The 24,032-nt window shown below is 39.7% G+C and overlaps 1 protein-coding gene across 1 annotated transcript in view; it reads right to left on the bottom strand.

The window, feature by feature from the left end:
* Positions 1-168: 168 nt before the first annotated feature.
* SACS (sacsin molecular chaperone) overlaps positions 169-24,032 on the bottom strand; it is a 46,201-nt gene continuing 22,337 nt past the window's right edge. Inside the window, exon 9 of the mRNA XM_040621553.1 lies at positions 169-12,823. Coding sequence (XP_040477487.1) covers positions 1,266-12,823 — 11,558 coding nt within the window. The 3' untranslated portion in view covers positions 169-1,265. The remainder of the gene's footprint in view (positions 12,824-24,032) is intronic.

A 24,032-nucleotide genomic window follows, 5' to 3' on the forward strand; every position in this document is an offset into this window, starting at 1 on the left:
CAGAAGCAATACAATAGTCGAGGCACAAACATTCCTTATTACCATAAAAGTAAAAAAGTTTTAATATGTTCCATAAGCCCTTAATTGCATAAAATATTATATTTAGCATCATTTACAGCCAGCACACTTATATAAACTAATTATCATTACCTTTCGTTTATATTCTGCAAAAAAAAAAAAAATATGCCAAAGTAAGTACAGTATAGTAGGGTACTCAAACAGGATAAAAATCAAATGTCAGTTCTGAATCATTCATGGGGAAAATGCAAGCTGACAATTCCTCTTTTATAAACTACTGGATATTGTCACAATGATTTTACACTTTTTTTTAATGTTTTCAAAGTAAAATCCAAAAAACTACACTAAGTGCCATGTTGAAAGAAGAGATTTTTTTTTAAGTGCAGCACCTTTAGACAACGAAAGATTGCATCCTGTTCAATCACGCTATATAAATTATGATATTTGTGGAAAATATATACAAACAAACAGAAAGCAAAAGTTCTAACCGTTGATAAACGTTGTTTTGGTAAGCAGTTCTTGGGCGCAATATTAACATCTGGTGATAAGAACTGCCACCATTTTGAGTTTTCCATATGTTACCTTCATGAAATAGGAAGCCTGTAAACATAACGTGTAAAAAACCATTTAAAATAAAGATGTAAAGTGCACTCAGTGCACCCTAAGTACTATCTGCATACTCTTAATCAAGTAATATTCAGGATTAAAATACTGTACCATTTTTTAAATGTACTGAGTATTTAAGATGTAAAATTGCAACAAATTCATAATCAGATCCAGCTGATAATAATGCATCCAAAAGAGGATCCAATTAAAGAAGTGGTCAACGCCAAAGACTTAATTCCCCTCACTTGTTAAAACCAATGATATGTCCAGTGTTTCATTAGCTCCTTCAAAAACACCAAGTCAAAAACAGAAAAGTAACTCCATCCTGATGCAGACATAAACAGATTCTTATCTAACAAACCACTAAGCTTTGGTTACTTAAAGTGCAGTTCAGTATGTGCCACCCTAGCCATTCAAAGACATCGAGCAATTCTGCAGCTCACCATCTTCAAAGTGGTGCTCTTTTAGATTCCGTCAAGGTCCTCCACTGATTTTCATGCTAACAACTCCGGAGTTCTTCCCAGCGATCTGCAATGTGCTTTACAATTCTTAAAGAACTGGCAACGAAGCATAAGGAAGTACAGCAATTCAGATTTGTGCTACGACACAGTCAAGCTCTAGCTCTGTGTTTTTAAATACCGTCACACTTTTTGTTGTATAAAATTTTCAAGTTTTATGATGATACAGGCAGTACATTCCATCACCCTCATAGCAACTTCAGAAGTGAACCTGTCATTTGGGATCTGTGGGAAAGGAAGCAAATCAGGGTATCTTGTTTTCAAACTGTCCACACCATAAGCCTCCAACGTGTGGACGTCATTTGTCAGTCCTTCGAGTTGCTGACTGTACTCCTCTATTTTTTGTGCAAGTGCAGTGGGCTTGACATCCTTATCGGACTTCCCTCTCACAGCATAGTCAGCGGCGATCAGAGCTAATTTGGTAGAGAGGTGACACTTAAAGCACACCCACTCATTGGCATTTTTGTGAAGGTCATTCCTGGCAGCCGAAAAATTGGCTCTAGCTTGTCTTAACCATCTCCGTGCTTCAACTGGATTACCAACTGACTTGAAAGTGGGGGGAACGAAGAACCTCTGAGAGTAAGGCTGGCCAGCTGCAGGTGTGCTCTTTTCTTTATTTTGTTGTTGCCTTTCAGATTTATGGCTTGTCGCTTCTTGATTCCATGAAGTATAAAATCTCTGAAATGAGTACTTCTCTGACTGAAACCGGGATGCCGAGGTTGAAAATGTCCGCCTTGAGGCTCTGTCTGCATTTTGATCCAGAAAAGCCTGTTTCTCTAGTCTGTTGATTTCATTCTGCAAATGTTTAAACACTTCATTAGCAATGTCGTGATTCTCTGGATTTTTGTCAGGGTGCCATTTCAAATACAACCGCCTAATAATCTTTTTTCTTTCAGATTCTGGGAGCTTCCAAGCTTGCTCCACCACTGATGTCACTTCTTTTAAGATTTCTGGTAAAGAATTCACCTTGAGCTTTTTTGGGGAAGGATGTTTTGAAGAGGAGGTCTTCTGGCTCTCTCTACCGGAGAAAAGAGGAGGGATGCTTCGTAGACCAGGGGCTAGGAACTCAGTAGGGCTGGTGGGCGTAGAAGGGGCACTGTCTCTGCTCTGAGAGCTTTCCTCGGGCCTTGAAAACTTATACAGATCGAGAGAGCTAACTATTTTATATTCACTATAGCCAATATCAATCTGATATATCTTTCCCAGGAAACTAGAATTATCAGCATCTTCTCTTTCAACTTCTTGTACAATAATTGCGTATGTGTATGTTGGCTGGTACGACCCATAGATATCACCACCTTCAGCATCAACAAGGTACCCAACGTACTCTCCCGGGTAAAAAACGTTCATTGGATCCATAAGCAGTGTATAATGGATTTCGGCAGGTATTGGGGTGCCGGGCATTGGAAGTTCAAGTTTTGATGGTTCTGAAGAGTCATACTTTACCCCTAAACTGTCAAGCTTCTCACTGATCCTGTAAATATCATTGCATCCCAGCATTGCAATTAAATACGAGGTGTCAGAAATCAGATTGTCCGTTGCTGACTTCAGCGTCATTGCCAACGCTAACAAGAAGTTAATGTCCTTACTGTCTGAGTGCTGTATGTACAGCAGAATGACTGCATTACCAAATCTCTTCAGAAAAGCAAAAGTTTCACTTCTACTGTGGGGAATAGGATTAAAACCTTTAACTCTTAATGTTGTTTGAAGTTTTTCAAAGCAGGACACTTTCAGTCCTTCTCTTAGGGCTTTGCAAAGTCTTATGGCTTTTTCTTCATTGGCCAGGAAAGCATTATCGTTTTCATGCTTCATAATTCTAATCAGTCCCGTGATGAACTGTTCAGAAGACAAGAGTAACTGTAATCTGCCCTGAAGAGAACACAACGCCCCAAACTGACAAACTTTGGGAGTCTCTTCATCTAACTGTTCTTCAAGTATGCTGCTCAGTAAACGGGGTCTAAGTTTTTGAGGAAAGAGCATTATCAATTTAGTGTGAAAGCCATGGTCCTTCCCTAAGTAGCACTGGCTAAGGTCAACCAGCATCTGCACACCAATATTCCCCTGGATTCTACTTTTGTAATGCGGTGCGTCATCAAACACTAAGATGCTCGACTTCACCAGTCTGCCATCCTGGCTTGGAAGGTAAAGTGCGAGGTCTCGTACATTCTCCAGATCACCCCTCACCTTGACTGAATCATTCTGCAGACTCCTGAACAAGCCAGAAACTACTCTCTTAACCGTGCGCATTTCATTAGGATCTAACTGTTTTCCTTCAGAATTTTTGAATATGCGGCTCAACACTTCAACATATTGCTTGGTTGAAATAATATCTTCGGTACCTAGATGTTTGAACAACTGGTGAAATGTGCCCAGTTCTAAAGGTAGCTTGTACAAGTAAGGTTTAAAATCAGATTCATATTCTAGATTTATCACTACCTCCTCGGGCTTTAGGAGTTTCCAACCATCTTCTACCATCACAAAAGCAACCCCCCGCAGTTGAAACCGAAACTCCCTTTTTTCTGCACTGAGAAATTCATATATGCTCCTTAAGACTTTTGCTCTAGTTTTTACCATCTCTTCATCCAAAGTAGTTATGTTGCATATGTTTCTGCAGTTATTAATGACCTTATCAAGAGGAGGATCCAGGTTCACATTAAGCATACTTAAAACTTGTTCAAGTTGTTCTTGTGGACCAAGCTCACTACCTTCTTGTTCTCTGATACTCAAGGGTGTGGCTTTCTCTGGAAGAATAGGGCAGGATGTCCAAAGGAGCTGGAGCACATCACACTGCTTGAATTTGGGGTTTACCTGTGCTCCATTGAACTTTATGAGAGGAAGTGTTCCATTGACCTCTTGGTATTGAGGATGAAACCTAATGAATTCAGCAGGGGCCCGCTCAGGACACAAGAATGGTATTAAGGAAAGTTCTTTCAGAAAATTTCCAGATAACAAATCCATTCGTTCTTGGAATATATGATGGAGCAGGATATCAACTGTATTTTGCAATGCTTCCTTGGACCAGTTTTCCGTATTAGCTCTCACACTGATTTCCTTAGCAAACTGCAGCAACTGCTGCTGAGAAAGTATGTATTTCAGTCCGATGTTTCGTAAGAATTCCACCCACGAGGTCATAAACGTGGCTTGATTTTTGGGCTTTATAAGTTGTTCCAATTTTTTAAAGAAGTCTTTAGGAATAAACAATTTTTCGGGAAGCATAACTTCAAAAACTCTCACTGTTCTATCATAGAAATGCTTTGCTTGCTTCAGTCGACTGTTAGCATCATAGATTATCAATAAACTTTCCAGTTTTTCAAAAAGTTGTTCCTTGATTTCTGACAGTTCCTCAATACTTGATAATCTATTCTTCAGATAGATCAAGTGCTCTAATTTTGCATCATATGAGAGATTTTCAATTTTTGGTAAAAGGTGTTTCAAGTATACCTCAAGATCATCCACAGGTACACAGCCAAGCATCTCATATAATTCTTTTAGGTGTATTTTTTCTTCAAGAAATGCAGACGATGAAGATTGTGTCCATTTTTCCACTTCAGCTGAAGGGATACTTTTTGTGAGTACATAGCATGTTCCAAATTTTGCAATGCTCATGTAACGACCACTGATGGATTTGTAGCATGGAAGGGACTTCAAAATTTTTATGTCATCTTGGGACATCAAGTGACTCAAATTGCAGTTGAAATACATCAAAAGTGCTTCAAAGTCATTTTCTACTAATTTTTCAGTTCTAAATGTTGAAGTTTGAACCATATAATGTACAGCCTTTAAAATGCTTGTGGGGCTCTCTATGTTTGCTGTGTGACATGACAACAGAGGAACAAATGCACTGTCTTTGGAGCAGATTTTGTTCAAAGCAAGTTGAATACAGCCAGCTTTCATGAGAGCATGAAAAACTTTATCACTTTGCGCATTTGGAAAAACTGCAATGTGCATGAGACTCAAAGGAAGCAGAACGTCACCTTCAGGAACTACAAGCTGGTTAGCTGAAACGGTAAACTTCGTTCCTGGAAGCAAGGCCCAGTCTTTTAGGGTATCAACAACAACGTCAAAGGTTGGTTGTGTTTCTTCTTGATCTTCTTTCACATTTACAGACTCGCTGATGAAATGCCATGCATTCTTAAGCCAAGACTCACTTGCAAAATTATCCTTCCACTTTGTACAATTTTTGGTTTTATACTCACGAGGCAACACAGAGGATAACAAATCTGCAAAGCTGGAAATGTCGAACACTTTTGCCACCTTACAGTTCAATAAAATATTACTGTATTTCAAATATAGCGTATTCATGAACAAGTCTTTGCGGGATGGAATCAATTCGTGGTATGTTGTCAGAAACTTGGGTCGTTTCGCATCAAAAGTTTGCAAAACACTGTCCAGTGTAATGAGAAGGGGCAGTCCCTCCACTTCAATCTCATTTTCTTCAGCGTCCTTAAAACAATAATCCACTAAAAGTTTTAAACTATGAAAAAGCTTCAGGTTGGTCTGCTGGAGACGACAAGGCAGCTTCCCAATGTGGCAGTTCGTGTCAGGAGAAGAAAAGGTCATTAAAAAAGCCCTCACATCAACAGGAGTGACATAACTGACAGGAATATCCGCGTCTATAAGACAGTGGTATAGATTAGCAGTCTCATCACAGTTATACACCAAGTTGAAACCAATTTCTAAAAGTAGGTGTTTCAGTCTGTAGACATTCTCCGCTACCGTCTTGCGGGTCGTGATGTTATAATCTGCATTTTTAAGGTGTTGTAATTCATCCTGCAGTAAGTTGTCAAAAAACGGTCTGGTTTTATTTGAAGTAGACATATTAATCCAAGTAATTATAACTGCTGAGTGTAAATCAGAGCCATCAATATTTGGAGCCCGTACAACGGGGAGAAGACGTTTCATGTCTTCATGAATACAACTGTAAAGCGCTTTCACTAGACAATATAAATCTGGTTGTAGGTCAAGCCTGTTAACTGGGAAAAATGATAAAAATTTCTTTAAAGTATCTTTTACAACATGAATAGGCGTGTTCTGTAAAACTGATAATGTTGGGTCAGAACCAGGGAAATAGCGCTTTTTCAGCTGGATTAGTAATTCCACATATGCAGGCGCTATTAATGCTGTCATTAAACTGTTATTCCAGTCACTGCGAACACCAACTCCATTATCATCCCGCCACAGATTTCTCCTGGCTGAATCTAGAGCAAAGTGGCCATTCACATGAAACGGTAATCCTGTCTCTAAAGAGAGGGGCAAGAAACAGAAGGCCCTGTGGGGTTTTTTATAGTTGTGAGTAATGCAAGCAGCTACTCCGCCACGTGGAAACAGAGTGATATCTTGGTTCTTGTGAGCCGATATAACACTCTTAGACACTTTCTCCATACTTGAAAAACCTGACCTATTACAAATGAGCCATGTGGTAAGATTTCCTTCAGAGTCTTCAGTATCCATAGTATAGGTTATCTGTTGAACTGGTATGTCTTTGAGCTGTCTCTTTTTAGTAACACTATCGATGACAGATGCATGAAATTGCTTCCTTTTCAATCTGTCCCCGTCAGTGATTTTGCCCTTTACAGAATACAGCACGTTCAGAGCTCCAGTACCTTTATCTATTTCACAAATAGAAATCTTTTCCATGTGGTTAAGAAACATTAAAAGTTCTGCCCCATCTGACCGCAGTTTGTCCAAAAGATTCTGGACCATTCTATCTGATGATGGAACTGAAGAAATTTCTGAAACCTTTGCCATTTCTGCATTACGAAGAGGAAATCTAAACATTGTGCAATTATCCAATTTAAAGTGGGTTCCCAGATAAAGATCCAGAACATCTGAGAACTGTGTCCGAAAATCTGCATCCAAATCTCTAAACATGCGTCCGGGACTAACGGATGTGGCTCCTGGTGCATATCTGGCATGAGGATCAAAAATACACAGGATGTCATTGCCAGAAATAAAAGAAGGGCAGTCTGTAATATGATACACAGAATTGAATCCTATCCCATACTGTCCAGTTTTACAAGGATTTCCTTCTTTGGTGCCTTTTCCAAGATTCTGAATTCCTCTAACATCATCTTCTGTAAAAGGTTGGTTGTTGTACACACAAAGTGCCGGCCCTTGCAGTGGGGCCCACTTATCATCAAATATCCTATCGACTGGATGCTGTCTAGGATCAAACACAAAACAGATTTCTGTGGCCTTTGCATCATCAGCATTTTGAAGGAGTTCCTTCAACATTTCCTTTTCTGAAGGATAGGCATTAAGGATACTCTTAATTCTGCTGGTCAGTTTTTCTTTCTGCCCAAATTCCGTGCCAAGTGTGGTAAAACAGATGTTGGATGCATACCGCTCTAAGGCTTTATGCCGCTTTGGGACTGCTCCTAGTTTTACAGCTACTTCCCTGGGTATGTCGGCATGACAGTATTTTACAGTGGTGTCCTTCACTTTTATCCAGGGACAGTCGTTGTAGCATAAAGATTTAGCAGGGAGAAGCTTAAGATTAGTATCTGGCAGCAATATCTTGCCATAATTTTTCTCACAAAACTCTTGTTTCTTTTCTCTAATGAGACTCCATATTCCTTCACTAATTATTCGCCGGCAAAGCTGGAAATTCTCTTCTGTTATTTGCTTTGTTCCCTTCTCTTGATCAATAGATTCCAAAACAAGGGCAAAATCTTCAACAGTAAATGACTGCCTCACACCCACACTTTCAAAAAGTTCACGGAAATTATTTTTGTACTTATTAGGCAGCTGATAAAGATATGGTGCCGCTTCAAAATTCAAATGAAAAGAAACTTTCTCTGAATCAACATAGGCATTCTCCACTAGAATGAAGCTAAAGGGTTTTAACTTTTCAACAATTGATATCTTAATGATTTCATTTTGCATCATTGCTTCATGAAGGTATTTGTAGCAGGCATTGGTGATGTTCTCCTGGTACAATGTAATTCCATCATCCACTGATTTTGCAACTTCTTTCAATTGGTTCACAACCAGATCAACTGTTGGCTTCCTTAGTAGCCCCAAAAACTCCTTAACAGCCAATGACACGGAACCACAACCTCTGAAGGAATGTGAGTTTTCATTCAGAATTGGTTGCAAGAGACAAACTATATCTTGATGCTCAGCTGTATAAAGGTCAGTTGCTGCAAACATGGTTTCAGGCTTAAAACTGTTCCCCTTCCAGTCCAAAGAAAATCCTGCTGGCTTTGTGAGAAATGGAAGGAAAGGGATTGTTTGATATTTTGTGGCAAAATCCTTTGCTCGAGGATCCCTTATTTTCAGTTTTTCGTCGATGAGACTTAACAGGATACTACTTCTTAGACAAGCAGCAGCATGATCACTTTTATTAATTTCAGCCACGGACTGTGCCCGTTCCAGCATGTCATCCCATAAAATGTCATCTTTTGCCATGCCTAACTGAACCAGCTTAATCAAAATAATAGGATTAAGATAATCCTGAGTGGAACCATAAGGAAACCGTCCATCTTTAGTATCAAATAACTTTGCAACTCGTCCTTCAGGGTGGATTAATCTCGATGGTAAAACCAAAGGATGCCCCTCCAAAGAGCATGGAATACATGGAGTAACACGAAGAATTCCTGAGAATTCATCAATTTTTTCATTTAGAACAAAATTCATTAAAGGATCTCTGAGTTCTGCTTCAATTTCTTGAATATTTGGGAAAAACACTTCCGAAAAAAACTGCTTCTCTGAAAATGTATTTTCAAGCAGTATCTGTTTGCAGCCAGCTTCTTCAAACCCTGATTTCACTGAAGAAGGAAGTTCAACAGCACAAAGGTTTTTTGACCCAGTCTTCTTGAGGTATTTCAAAAATATCTTGAACGCTGCTGGACCAACATCTTTTCTTTTAAGTATAGAGTCATCTAGAAACCTCACATTCTTCATGGAAACCCATGTGGATCCATCAGAGAAGACTCTGGTCAATTCTTTCCCTTTTCCATGAGCTATATCTTCATAAAATCCTTGGCAAATTACAGAAAAATCATCATGAACTAACTCAGGATCAGGCCATACAGAGTAGTAAGTATAATCCATTAGCTCCCCATTAGTGGCCAGGTCACGCAGGACACTGAGTGCCTCCAAGTAAGCTTTCACAATAACGTGCCTCATGAAGGTGGTGTTCCATCGTCCTTTTGTGTCTGTCTTCCAGATTTCTTTTCTGTTTGAAGTAACAGCAAAACACCCATTGATGTGAACTGGCAATCCTGTTTTGATTCGTAAGGGTAAGTAGCAAAATACTTCTCCACCATGTGGTTTCACAGCCCACTTCTGGTCCTGGATTTCAGACAGCAGAACTCCCACTGCCCCACAAGGAACCAGCCCTAGTCTTCGCCCACTTTCATTCAGGGAAAACTTTAGAGCCTCTCCTGTATCCATGCAGGTACATATCAGCCACGTGGTACACTCTACTGTTTTTTGTGGCAGCTCATCTGATGGCTTTTTCAATTGGCCAGACTTAGCCATCTCAAAGAGAGCAGTTAGGTCGTCATCTGGACCTCTGAAGAGTGGCGACTGTAAATCAGCAATCCTTCTGAACACGTGGTGAAATTCTTCAACTGTGATCTGAAGAATGCAAGATGACTTTGGAGCATCAGCAGGAAGCTTTTTATTACTGCTGCTGCAAGTCTTCATGAGCCTAGCAGCTTCTTTTAAAACACTTAAGACAGGTGCGCTCAATGCTTTGGAAGAGCAGGGTTTTTTTTTAATTACTACCGTATCTTGTGCCAAGCTAGGATTGGTTTCCTCAATTTTCAAGTACTTCAAATACATTGAGTTCACACTCTGAGTGAAAATGATAAGCCGGTGTCCACAGAGACTAAATTCATCCACAAGAGAGTAAATATCTGCTGTATTATAGCAGGTACTACTAACTTCACTCACTTTTGCTTCCTGTTGAGTTCTAAAGGACAGTCGGAAAAGAGTTCCATTGTAGCTGTAAGGTGCTTCTACAGTCAAAGGTAACTGACAGCCAAAAACATCTATAAATGGTTTAAACTGATTAGGAAATTTCCTTAGTCTTTTCTGTTGTTTACTCCAATTAATTTTGATCCCAGGATTAGATTTGTCTTTAATGTGTTTACTGATATGGTTTATGTTTGGATCGAACATTATCATAAATTCTCGACTCATGATGATGGGAATGTCGGTGATATGGTACACGGAATTAAATCCAAGACCAAATTTTCCAACTTTATCAACCTCTTCCCTCTTTAAAGATTCTCCTAGCCTAGTGATGTTCACAAAATCTGAATCTGAGAACTGAGAATTATTGAATGACCACAGAGCCGGTCCATGGCAAGCCGCCATGCCGGGGTCCAGCAGATTCTCTCGAATGTCCATATTTCTTCGCATATCAATCATGAAACTGCATTCTGTTGCATTTGCATCATCCGCATTTTGAAGTAGTTCTTTAAAAATATCTGACACTGAAGGGTATTCTTCCAGAATATTTTTAATTCTTACAGTAAGTGGTTCCCTCTGCCCTGACTGCTCAAATCCCATGTTTTCAGGATTGATCAGTCTTGTGCTAAGGCATGGAACTTGCAGCCATTCTGCAGTTTTCATGGGTATGTCCTCATGCACCAGAATGATTGGTTCCACTGAATCTTCCAGTAAGTCATTGAGGTCATCAACTTTGATGTCGCAGTAACAGCATTCATGAATTGGCTTCATGATAAGTTTAGAAGGATTTTTGCTATGATATATAGGAACAGGCGTGTTGGGGCTTGCTGGAATCTGATTGCTATAAAGCCATCTGATGATATTCAACATAAGGTGAAGATTTTCTTTACTTTCTTGATCACTGAGATCTTGGTCACTTTTGAGATACACCTTCTGAATGACCATGGAAATATGATCTGATGTCAACTCCTCTATTGAACCACATACTTTAAAGAGTTGGTGGAATTTTGCCATGGTTTTAGGCACACTATGCAAATAAGGCTGAAGGTCAAGATCATGGAATGGTTTTATCACAGCTTGGGCAAGGGGACAAAATTTTTTGCCAGTCCAAACCCATGGAAATTTCAAGGCTCTGAAAGCATCCTTCCCTTCATTTAAATGATCATGCATGAATCCATAAATTTCAAGCAAAATATGTTGAAATTGATAGTAGTCTTCGTCACTAAAGGTTTTTGAAGTATACCAATCAACAACAATTTTAAAGTGTTTTAAGACAGCACTGATGCTAGGTTTGGTGAAGATCCCTAAAGCTTTCTCCAAGTTAACATGGACACTCTCAACAAGGGGAAGTGACGAGCCAACCAGAATCGCGTGGGCTCCATCGCACATATCTGGCGGGGCACAAAGGTTACATACATCTCCCTTCCAGACTAAAGAGCCTGGATAGTTTGGTGGCCTTTCCTTGCAAGCTGGAACCCATTTTATTTTCTTCAGGGTCATCTTTCCTTCAGATGACTGCAACAGCGTATGATTCTTGTTTAAAACCAGTAACAGTGTTTTGGCTTTCTTTAGAAGAAGATCTTGATTTGGACAAGAACTGACCTGTAAGGCTTCAATTTTTTTTGCTACTTGCACAACATCATTCTCTTTGAGACTGGCTTCATTTTTTAGACCAATTTGTCTTAAAGAGTGAAGAATATCTGGTGAGGTAAAAACTGAAGGTGGGAAGCAAGTTTCCTCTTCACTGTAAAAGAGATCCTTTAGTATTTCTATATCAGGATCAAAGAGTTCAGTGGCTGACACCATCTGTTCCTGTGAAATCTGAATGAATTTTAATGGCATTAACCAATCAAGCACATTCGGATTCTCATTTTTAAGAGAGGACAGATTCTCAAGGGTCCATAACATAAGCTGTGTTACCTCATCGTGTGAATAAAACGCATTTTCAATATCTTTTAAAATGAGCTTCAAGCAATTAGTGCTCTTTAACTTCTCTATTTTCAACATGTTTGCCAAGCGAATAGTTGCTTCGTCACTACTGTCTATTACTGAAATAGAGAGTCGCAGATCTGGTGGAAGTTTGGCAGTATGGTGCAAGACCTTACAACCTTTTAGTTTTGTGTAAGAGGAAATTCCCTGATCAGATAAATGGTTAATTCGCTTGAATATTGGCAATTCCTGAATTATTCTTTTCTCTTTTTCACTGCTATCAGTTAAACTAGCTAAAAACTTCCTCAGGGCATCTTTGTGTGTGGGAAGTAGCGAAGCTATCTGATTACACAATTTCTGCAAAGGCATCTTCTCCATTATCTGCAGAACAGCACTCGGTAATGGTGAGTGAATGTATTTTTTAATAAGTGGATGCTGTATGGAGGCATCTAATTTTTTAAGGACAATCCCTCCAAGTTTTTGTACAATGTCTGCTAAAAATTCAGGAAGCTGTGCTTCAGATTCATCATCTAAAATGACTAATGATGGAATCCTGAGTCTAATGAGTTCCACACACGTCTGACCTTCTTCTAGTGTAGTTCTGGGGATAAGTGGCATCTCATCAAATAAAGTCAAATCCTCTGAAAAATGTATATAGAGATTCTTCCAAACCATTTTAAGCCATGAAACAGATGGGTGATTTTTGTCTTCATCAAATGGATACCACTGAACAATCAACTCTCTGCCAGGCCAGAATGTATTCATTACTTCTTTGATAAGACGTGCAAATCGTTCTGGATTTAGAAGCTGCAGCTGAGTACATGGTCTTCCTGTAAATCATATACAGAAATGTTACAAATACATATAACTCTACTGTAACTTATTTAGCTTTCTATTCTTGCAGATTAGATAGTACTACGAAGCCATTTTTAGAAGATTTAAGTACACTATAGAAATGCAAACATTCAGCATACCTGGGCTAAAATAATTTTTATGTAATGATAGAGAATCTACATATACACTTATATTTACAACGACTTATGGGAGAAATAGTTCTCTTTGGAAAGTGCTTATTTTAAATAAATATATAAAATGCATTTGCGTATATTTTTAAAAATTATCCTATGATGTTCTACAAATGGAATCAACATGGAAAATAATTTTTAGTGGTTGTCCACAAATAAAAGCACCAAAGAAAATGTGGGTATAGCTTAACTAAGTACCATTCTATTTAAGGATAAGCAATTTATAAGCAAACCCGATATGAATTTCCTTTCTTCCTGTTTCCAGTATGGAAACGTGGCTGCATGGGAGGAAGAGAGGGGCAGGAGATTGGAGTCCCTGTCTCAGATGACCAACACTCTCTGAAGCTGAGGCAGCGAGAACACTTATAGACTTTCCTTCCACTCACTAAAACTAGACGTGTAAGGTAGGTGTCACTTAATCTTTTTAGGACCTGATTTCTCTCTGGAAAAAGAATGGGGATGAAGTTCTGGTCCCAAGACTGCTCCATTTACATGCTCAGGTAGGGACGTATTCACAGCTTGTCCAAGGAAGCTTTTACCTGGCTATTTACTACTTATTTATTAAAGTGTGTTCTTCGGAGCCCTGGGATTTTGCAGAAATGCCTCAGGGACAAGGAAACGGGAGTAGCTCGGCACTGCTGCAGAGACGGGGCTTGTCCTCCACCAAGCAGCTCTACTTCTAGACGTTTTATAAGTGAGGAGACTAATAAGATTTCGTCTAGGGAAAAAGATTTTTGCTGATTTTTAACCACTGGTCCAGAAAATAACATTATTTCTAAGTATATTTTACGATTCAGAGTATTTAAAATATCAATAGGAAAAGAACACTATATACCTATAGGTACGTGTTAGCCCATATAGAGAAATAAAAAGCATCTCAAATTCAATCTTGTGGAAAACTAACAATTTTAACTTCCTATGTACATACAATTTCCAGACTCTTAAAAAGACTAATTTAAAAAAATTATGAAAGAGGGTCTCAAGCCCTTTGAAACTTGGGTACATCACTATTTTTTAACCAAGAAAGGACACGCTTATTTCACAGTCTTACACGTCGGGAAGATAACTTTACCTTCTACCAAGAAAATTATCTTTCGTGCTACAATAAGACATTTTAAAATTACTGCCACAGAAATTTAAGCAAGGACACAATTTTGCAACTTTTGGAAGATGTCAATACCCAAATTCTGAATATCTTCAGTTTCTACATGTGTGATTTAGGGTAAATCCAGTAGTAACATTTAGGAAATCATAAAATCTTGTCAGTAGTCTGACTAGTACAGTCTCCTTGACCTGTGAGTCCCATTAAAATATAATTTTTAATAATTAAGTTTTAACAACAATGTTCTAAAAAAATGCTTACTGAATTGAATTAGTAGAATATCCAAATCATAAGAAAGGCAAGGATATAATACCAAAGATACAAAAAAGAGTTAGAAATTAAAATTCAGAACACTCTGAAAACAAAACATTAAATGTGCACACCCTGTGCTCTACGTTAATACTGGCCACATGACGTGCATTTGGTAGATAATGTTGTCTAGTATCCCCGTGTGAAACTGGCAATTTATAAAACTATACCCACCTTCAGGAAAAATATCTAATATCAATGGATAAATAAAATACCAAGAAAACACCCACACCACATATAACATGCAACTAACACACCAGTCATGCTCAACTGAAAAAACGTAAGGAAAAATAAAGGAGAGAGAAAATGAAGTTAAGACACAATTCTAAGTACTTAGATGGGTTCAATCTGAAGTCCTGATTTCTATTTAGTTTGTATTTAAGCTTTCAGCTTTTCACCCTGAAGTATAAATGTTAACACAGAAAAGTCTTCATGTCTTAGGTTAGAAAGCCACTGAAATGGTAAAGCACCTCCAACAGCATTGGCAAAATAATTTTTATAGCATTTTAATAAATGACTGTGTATTTGTTGTCCTAGCCTTAAAAATCATCAGCACTGTCAAAAGAGGTCAACTCGACAGTACTGAAAGTGTTCCTGGAGACAGAAATGTTTTATCTAAACTATTATCAGACATGATTATTTCAGAAATAACCCTTCTAAGAGTAGTTTTTGTTTTACTAACGATCTGTTCAAAATAAAAAAACATCAACACACTGAATCACTCTTTAAAGACTGAACTATGTTTTTTGTTTATATTTATTTGCATGTTTATATTCAGTAGTAACTTTGAGAAAGATTTTTGACAGAGATGAAGCTAGGATATTATAGATTACTTCAACATTTACTTAGCCAAGAAATCTTAGTTCTGAATGCTTTCACTGACTGGGGGCTCACTATACTTGACCAGACTCCTTTGGAGTCGCAGACGGCTGACTCTGAGCATCTGAGGCCGTAAGCACAGCAACAGCTCTTTACGCTTTTCTTGTACAGAAAGGGGCAGTGGCAGCTTTGATGGTTGATGAGTACAAAGAGCCAAATCTCTTTGTAAATACATGTGTGACAGAGTGGAAATCCATTCAATGGTAAGCTACACGAGTCAAATCTTCCCAGAAACAGAAAGAAAGATGGGAAAAGAAAGAAACCAAGGAAGGAAAGGAAAGCGCGTGTCTGCCCACCAAGCACTCCATCTGGCACCGGGCATTTCTAGCGGCAGCACCGCGAGAACCATGGGGGTGCAGAAGAAACATCCACTCTAACGTGGAGCCTGCCAGTGTGGTTCAAAAATCCACTGGTGGCCAAATTTCTTCTCAAGAAGCTCACACTGGCATCCTGCCTTCCTAGTGTCCCTAGTGTTCATCTAGAAAAGGAGATGCCATGAGACAAGGGGAGAGGTCACTGCCATTACCCAGAGCATCCCCAGGGCATATGATAACTACACAGCCTACTCCTACCACCATTTTGTTTTCCTCTTTGATTATACCTTAAAATCTAGGATACATTGGAGTTTAAAAACATATACTAAAAGTAACGAGCTAGAAACCAAATTTAGTATTAATAGGAATCATCAATATAACAATGACTTGGTTTCTCAATTAATTTGAATATGGGTACAGCTTACTTCAAAGAACTGACTGACTCCAAAAATAATATATACCATAAAAACAATTTCCGTAAAGCAAATCTTACATCCTCTCATTTTCCAAGTGAAACATGAACTGGGGGAAAATAATACCAGCTGAGTCAAAATATTTTTATTTAAAAAAAAAGTCAACAAAATGACACACTAGGCACTGTAAGAACAATCAGCCGATTGTCCCGAATGAAAGCTGTGTTAGCCACTTTACTTTCCTTAGTGTGCCAAGTAAAGGGGCTGCCATTCCCACCTGCGCCACGGTAAGCCCGACACCACTGTGGGGCCCAGAAAGCCTCCTCCCTTCACGGTCACAGATCCCAGAACTGGGTCCCCTCTACACTTTCTAATCTCAATATTTATGTGTATCATGTAAGAGAGGTGCATTCATTCACACTTTCCCATTAAAAACCACAGCTTAAAATACAAATTTCAGCAGAATTCTTTGAGACCAAATGTTCTATGAAATGTTTTCAAATCATTTAAATATGGTTTTATTGTGGTATGTACAACCACCACCCATATACCTATATTGATATAGTTTCCTCTCTCCTTTAATCAGCACCAGAGAAAAAAAAAACAAAAAAAAAGTTAACATAATCTCTAGCTACTTCAATAAATGAAAAAACAAGATCCAAAGAATCAAATGAACAAAAAACATCAGGCTACAAATAAATACAACATTTAGTCAGTTACCATACCTGAATATCCCCAGAGAAGTTGTTGTGCTAGAATATAATTAAATCCAATCTTAGAAAAAGCCAGAATTGTCACAATTTCACATGATGGCTACAGAAATTATTCTACATCTTAAGATAGCACTGTCTATGGAATCTTACACACCATTATGTAAAAGAAAAGCCATAAACAAAACTCCAAATATAGCAGAATATACATTTAAGATTTAAAAATGTATTTCAATGCAAACTAAATCCAAACTACATAATGGGTGGGAAATCTTAATTCAGAAAGAAAGCAAAGGAGAAAGGAATATGAACTTTGTATGTATAAATTACATTTCAACAGCAAAATAAAGTCATTTGATAAGCTCCCAATACGTTTTTTGTACAGATGATTATCATGTGATATTCAGATATTCCAGATAAGAATTAAGAAAGTGAAGGGTGCCTGGGCAGCTCAGTCAGTTAAGCATCTGACCCTTCATTTCAGCTCAGGTCATGATCTCAGGGTCATGAGACTGAGCCCCACTTCGGGCCTTGCACTGCATATGGAGCCCGACTGAGATTCTCCCTCTCCCCTCCCTTTACCCTTCCCCCCTGCCTCTTAAAAAAATAATAATAATAATTAAGAAAGGGAAGACAGCTAATTTACAAAGTAAATCACTCCATTCTACAAAGTAAGTCCTCAATTTTTGGAGTATATCTATAAAGTAAGTATAATTCGGACTCTATGATAAAGAAAGGGAGGTTTTCTCATATATTTCCACTGCTTGCTTATGGTAACTACCTATAATATCAAACATCAAAGACTCCTCCATGGCCATCTAACCTCTCCTCTGCCTGAAGCAAGTCATTTCCTGGCTCAGGTACACTACTCCATAGCTCTGTGTGATGTTTGTGTGTTTGGCTACATTAGGTTACCCTTGGCAGCTAACACAGAGCCCATGCTCTTACCAATGGAATTTAAACTCTTCTAATCTGAACATCCTTCCAATTACTTTAGAGACATTCTGTCAGTCAATATTGACTCAGTGCTAGAGACAGAAATAAACACGATACATGACCTCAGACCATGTCTTATAGTCTAATGGGGAAGGCAGGTATTAGATAAATTATTATAAATGATGAAACAGGTACATGGGTGGGGCACAAGTGGTATGAGGGGCTCAGTGTACCATGAGGACACATGGGCCAAGAGACAGATGAGCATGAGAGTGAGATAGGCGGGCAAAGGAAACGAGGCATACAACACCTAAGGGAGGAAAAGAACAGGCCATCTCCCAAATATGAGAAGGATCAAGGGAAACAATAAAAGAGATTATTAATAATAATCACAATAATAGCAAATACTGATATATCCTTTCCATGAATTGGATTCCAGGCACCTTTTAACACCCAGAAATGGAGCCACATAATGAAGGCCCTCATAAGAAATGTTAAGGATTTTGGCCCTTATTCCAAGGAAAAAGGGGAAGCCTTTGAAAGATCTTCAGATAAAAAAGCAGGACAATATTTAAGAAAGATAATCATAGCAGTACTGTTGTTGTGCTAACTAGAGAGGCAAGAATGGTTGTGGGAAGACTTTCAAGGTTAGTCCCGTATTCCAGGTGAGACATAATGGCCACCTGAAGGAAGGCAAGGGTGCGGTTGGGAGACTTCCTAAGACAGGGCCCTTCTGTTAGACAGGTGGCTGTGAAGTAGTAACCCAGAACATCCTCATGGAACAAATCTTACACCAAAATCTTTGGATTATTGCTCATCTATGTACCTGAGGTTGGCACCTGAAATTGCTACTTCTGAAGATTTACATACACCTATGAGATCGTCTCTGCAATGAATACCGTAAATCATCACAAAGTAGTGTCAGCATGGACAGGTGAACATGCCATCCCTCCAGCCATGATGTTTGCGGTCTTTCCCTTGAACATCTGAGATAGAACACATGCCAGCTCCTCTGTGAGGGCCCCCAACCTGCCACCCCCTCCTCATACAGACCCTATTCTCAGTATTTGACACAGGACACATCCCACTAAATGGCAGTATTATTTACATTGCTGTCCCCACTGGACTGTAAGCCCCTTCACTGTTATTCTTCACATTATCTCCATCTAACACAATGCCTGGTACACACGGGAAATTTATACAAATGATTACTAGAAGTCTTTGGTCATGAAACAGAGCTGGGGGGGGCATATGTAATAAGTAAATTTTAAAAATATTTCAAATATAAACAGGATCCTGGTGCTAACCTATCAGGCACTCCTACCATTTGTCTGATATAACTGTTTTTTCTATTTATTTCCTCCCAAACCCATCTACCCTCTCTTCTAACTATTCCCCAAATTCTGATAGTCAAGCATTTGTTCAAGTAACTTAACACTCAAATAACTCAAATGAAGAGGACAATATATACTCGATTGTCTCACAGTTATGGAGAACAAGTAAGAGGACAGAAGATACTCATCTGAAAAGTTAACAGTAAATCACAGGCACAATCCCAGGGATTTATTTCCCTCTTCATCTTTGTGCCCCTGTCCCCTGCAACACCATCCCCAGCCCAGCATGTGGCAGCATGAACATGTCCAACCAGACTTGTCAAGCAGGCACTGGAAATACAAAAACAAAGTAAGAGATGGTCCCTCCTCTCAAGGATTTTACAGTCTAGCAGAGTAAAATTATGAGCATGATAAGTCAGAGAGGACTGAATGGACTATGTACTGAGAACCCTGAGCAAAGCAGGGGCATCTACCTCAGAGGTGCAGGGGTGGGCGTGAGGCAGCCCACGTGAAAGGCAACCTCTTGGAGAACATGTGTGGGCTAGAGTGTAAAGGATGAATCCAAGTCAGAGCAGCAAAGTGGAGGATGGAGAGAGTGTTCTAAGCAAAAGGAACACCACATACAAAAAACAGACATGAGAAAGCTTTCATTCAGATAAAAACAATTACCAAGCACCCACCCTGAAGCAGTTCCCGTGCTACATGGTCGTGACAAGTGTCTCTGCTCTCATGAGATGGATAGAGTGGTAAGTTTATCAATCCACAAGTGCTTGCGATGGCGAGTACAGGAGGAGGACATTGAATCAACCAAAGCCAACGAGATGGCGAGTTCACAATCACAGAAAGCCCTGTCACCCACAGGAACAAGACCAAGTCCAACCTGAAAGGATCAGTGTCCTCTGATGCCGAGCAGGGGAGGGACATGATCGGGTGAAGAGTGAGTACTGGAGCGAGTGAATCTGTGAGGAGGGACCTACGCTACGACAGAGGCAGCACAGGAAGAGAAAGCCTAAACCAGAGAGCTGGGAAGCAGGGGAAAGAGATTTAAGAAGAGGATGAGGACTCAAGTCGTGAAAATGTTGATTTCGAGACACTTACAGAACTCCAAGTGCAAAATAATAGCAGCCATTTCTTCAGTGTCCTTATGTGCCCATTATCGTGTTGAACTGTACATATGACGTATGCATCATGTGATCGCCAAAGTAACGACCACCGTGAGTAACAATACAACAGTGCTTTTCGATAATCTGCCCTGCTGCGATATGGCAAAACTGGATAAAACTCAATTAGAAAGTTGTGACTGCCTGCCATCCTTGACTCAACCCTTACTCTCATTTCTTTAACCTTGTAATAAAGCAATCTTGCACTGGATATCATTGAATCTTAAGGGCTTCAGACAGACTCTCATGGAAGGATGTTACTGTATTACCTTGTTACTGATTGGGAAATACAGGCTCAGAGAGGCTGGCTAATTTGTCCAGAGTCACACAATGGAGAAGTCAGGTGTCAGTTCAGATCTGTGTGACTACAAAGTCTCAGGCACGTAACCACTACACTACACCACCCCTCCTGACACTGGGATGGCAACGGGAGATGCAGTGGTCCTTCCACAGGCATGGCGGCAGGTGCCTGGGCTGGGTGGGGATACTCAAAGAAAGTGAAAGCAAAATGGAAGAGGTGAGTGAGGGCTCCTACACTAGCCCATACTCAAGGATAAACTCAGGAATAGGAATTCACAAATAACTCTGGGGAGCAGGCAAAGAAGCATAAGGACACCAAAAGAGAATGATGCCATAAAAGCCAGGGCGTTCAGAAAGGGCATGAGCAATAGCATCTAAGCTTCAGAGGGATCACATAAAAGCAACAACAAAAGTCCACAGGATTTAACAATAAAAAAGTCATTAATTGGTGACCTCAGCCAGGCAATTTTATTGCAAATCTAACAGAAGCAAAGGTTCATTTGCAATGATAACAGATGATGAGCAGGTGCAGCCCATAAGCATATCCTACTCTTTCTAGAAGATGGACCAGGACAGAATGCAAGAAAGGAAATCAAAAGTCAAGTTTGTTCTGTTTTCCCCAGAAAGGGAAAGACTGAAACAATGTTTAAAGCTAACAATAAACGGGCAGTAGAGGCAAACAGTGAAAATACAAGCAGTTCTTGATATTTAGCTCAGTATTCTAAATGCAATACGAGTAAAACTCTCAAATAATAAGACAGATTTTACCCGAGCAATGAAATTAAAGACGTACCCACTGCAGAGAAAAAAAACCTCATGTTTCAATTCTGGGCAGCAGTACTTTCAAAACTGGGCAATCTGTTGTTACTGAGAATCAGTAAAGAGAAGTCCACAGTGCTCTATGCCAGCGAAACAGCCACATAATCATTATTTAGAGCAAAAAAAGATAAAATAATAAATAAAAAACCAAATGTTGTATACGTATGATGCTCCCTACCATATGAAGGGAGCTCCATAAATAGCACGTGGCCTCTCTTCTCCCACACTTACTAATGCCCCCCGACTGCTCATGCCACCAGAACATGGAGTAGCATATCTGACTGGTCACTTCAGAAAAGGACCTGCATGTTCCCAAGAAGTCATCAGGGGTGGCTCCTCCTACACTGTGCTGTGCAGGGGCAGCCCGTGCAGGGCAGCTGGGGTCTCCCACGCTGCCTGTGTCTAGACCAGTGAGCTAATCTGGATGATTCTGGAGCAAGGGCAGAAGCAAGCTGCCTGCCATCAGTCATGATCTCCAACACCATCAGGATGTCAGGGGTGATCTGTGACGTTTATCTGCTGGACTCCTCTCTGGGCATCTCTTCGCCGACTCAGCTCTCAGAAAAGCAAAGCAAGGGTGTCACTTACTGGGTCCTCATCAGCCTCCACATCATAATGCTCCCAAAACATTAAAACTGTTCAAGGAAACAAATGAATATCAAAAACTAATTTTTTCCTGGAACTAATAGTACAAAAATAATAGGGAAGATGCCCAGGAGGCAGTTACCCATTACCCATATGGCCAGATAGAATACTGAAAAGGTTAGAGGTCAGGATTACTAAATAATCATGAGAATGGTAGCCTAAACTTAAACTGAGATAAAGAAAAGTGACCTTGAAGACAATTTCTGGGAGAACCGAGCTACACATTATGAGTGACAAACAAAGAGTCAACCCGACCCATCCAGTGTAACAGTCCAGAGAAAATTAACCAAGAGCCAGAAACAAAACAGTGCTTATGGTATAATCCCAAAATAACAAATCAGAATCCATAGTAGATGAGAAAATGAAAAGACACACAAAGTGGGAAGACTCAACTTTATAAAAATGTCAAATTATCTAAGTAAATGTATAAATTTAACTCATTCCTAAACATATAACGACAGGTACCCCCATCCCCGTAAGGCTAGACAAGCAAGCTGTGGCCGTGCCCTGTGCCACAGGTATCTGAGAAGTTTTGAGTAAAAGCAGTATTATTCTGTAGGACTTGTACCCTTTGCACCTGATTTGGTTCTGAATAACTTGAATAACTGGGCTGATTTCCAAATCTACATCCACCCGAGAAACTACTGGCCATTAACAAAAACATTCTCTTCAAAAGAAAGTAATACATCACACGAGAAAGAAGGATCTACAACTCAGACAACCTGGATGGATAAGAGCAAGTCAAAGACACAGACACACCACACCCACTGCATGATTCCCCTTCCAGAAAGCAAATAACCAGCTCAGCTCCTCTGTGCTACTCAATGCCAGGATCACGGTGTGAGCGGATAGGACTGGAGAAGGCCTGAGATGGGGTCTGGGTGTGGGCAATCTTCTGGGTTTTGACCTAGGTGTGTTTGTAAAATTGTATTGAGCCTACATTTATGATATATGTACTTTTCATTATTATATATGTATGTGCATTATATTGCAATGTAAAGTTTTTATACAAGACTATAATACAGATTTTGAAAAATAAGGATTTCTAAAATTTTGGAACACAGAACAGCAGAGTTATAGGAATCTAAGGTTAGACTTCCAGAAAAGGCTACTCTGAAGACGACCATTCCCAACTAAGTGAATCATCTAGCTAGTGGAAAGATCAATATCCACTTCCTAGCTCACAGTTACAGATCCTTATGGTAACAGCACTGCAGACTCTTCTTCCTTTAGTCTTACATGGGCTCATCCTTAGTTCGCCTCCCCCATTCCAACTCCTTTCACTTTTATTTAAATGAATAAAGATGTATAATGATTAGCAACTTTTCCTTTAGTCATTATCCTTCAAAAGAAACAGCATATGCTATAAAAGACACACCACAAGAAATATGCTTTATAACCTTAACCGATGGGACAAATCCAGAATTTTTCAGGACAGTATCTAACTTAGAAAGAGTTCAGACAATGGTTATATAAGGGAAAGGATGCTCACAAAAGTTTAAGGATACTATTAAATTGAGACCCATGCTGGTTTTCCCCCCAGACCACTCTGTCTTTCCCTAAAAAGATTCTCAATAAAGGACACTCATCCCTTGCCAAGACCTCAAGAGTCCCCTTTCCTGACACTGCCATCAGTCTGCAATACCCGGAGCTGAGCCAGCACTGCCACACGAAACTCTGAAGGACTGGGTGGTGTGGGCAACACAAGGCTGGCAGGGGCAAGCCCTGAGCTCCAGGCACACACTAGCTTCTGACCTTGAACCAATCCTCTTTCCCTCCTTCCTCTGTCCGATCCAACCAACAACAGCTGTGCTCACTACTACATGGGCTACAAGATATGAGACTGGGGGTACACATGAGAAACGAAATGGGAAAGCATTAAAAAGCTGTGTAAGGGATGTCTGGGTGGCTCAGTCAGTTAAGCATCTGCCTTCAGCTCAGGTCATGATCCCAGGGTCCTGGGATCAAGCCCTGAGTCAGGCTCCCTGCTCAGCGGGGAGTCTGCTTTTCCCTCTGCCTGCCGCTCCCCCTGCTTGTGCTCTTTCTCTCTCTCTGTGACAAATAAATAAACAAAATCTTTAATAAAAAAAAAA

The sequence above is a fragment of the Ursus maritimus genome, unplaced genomic scaffold (assembly GCF_017311325.1).
Source record: "Ursus maritimus isolate PB19 unplaced genomic scaffold, ASM1731132v1 scaffold_10, whole genome shotgun sequence".
NCBI lineage: Eukaryota > Metazoa > Chordata > Mammalia > Carnivora > Ursidae > Ursus > Ursus maritimus.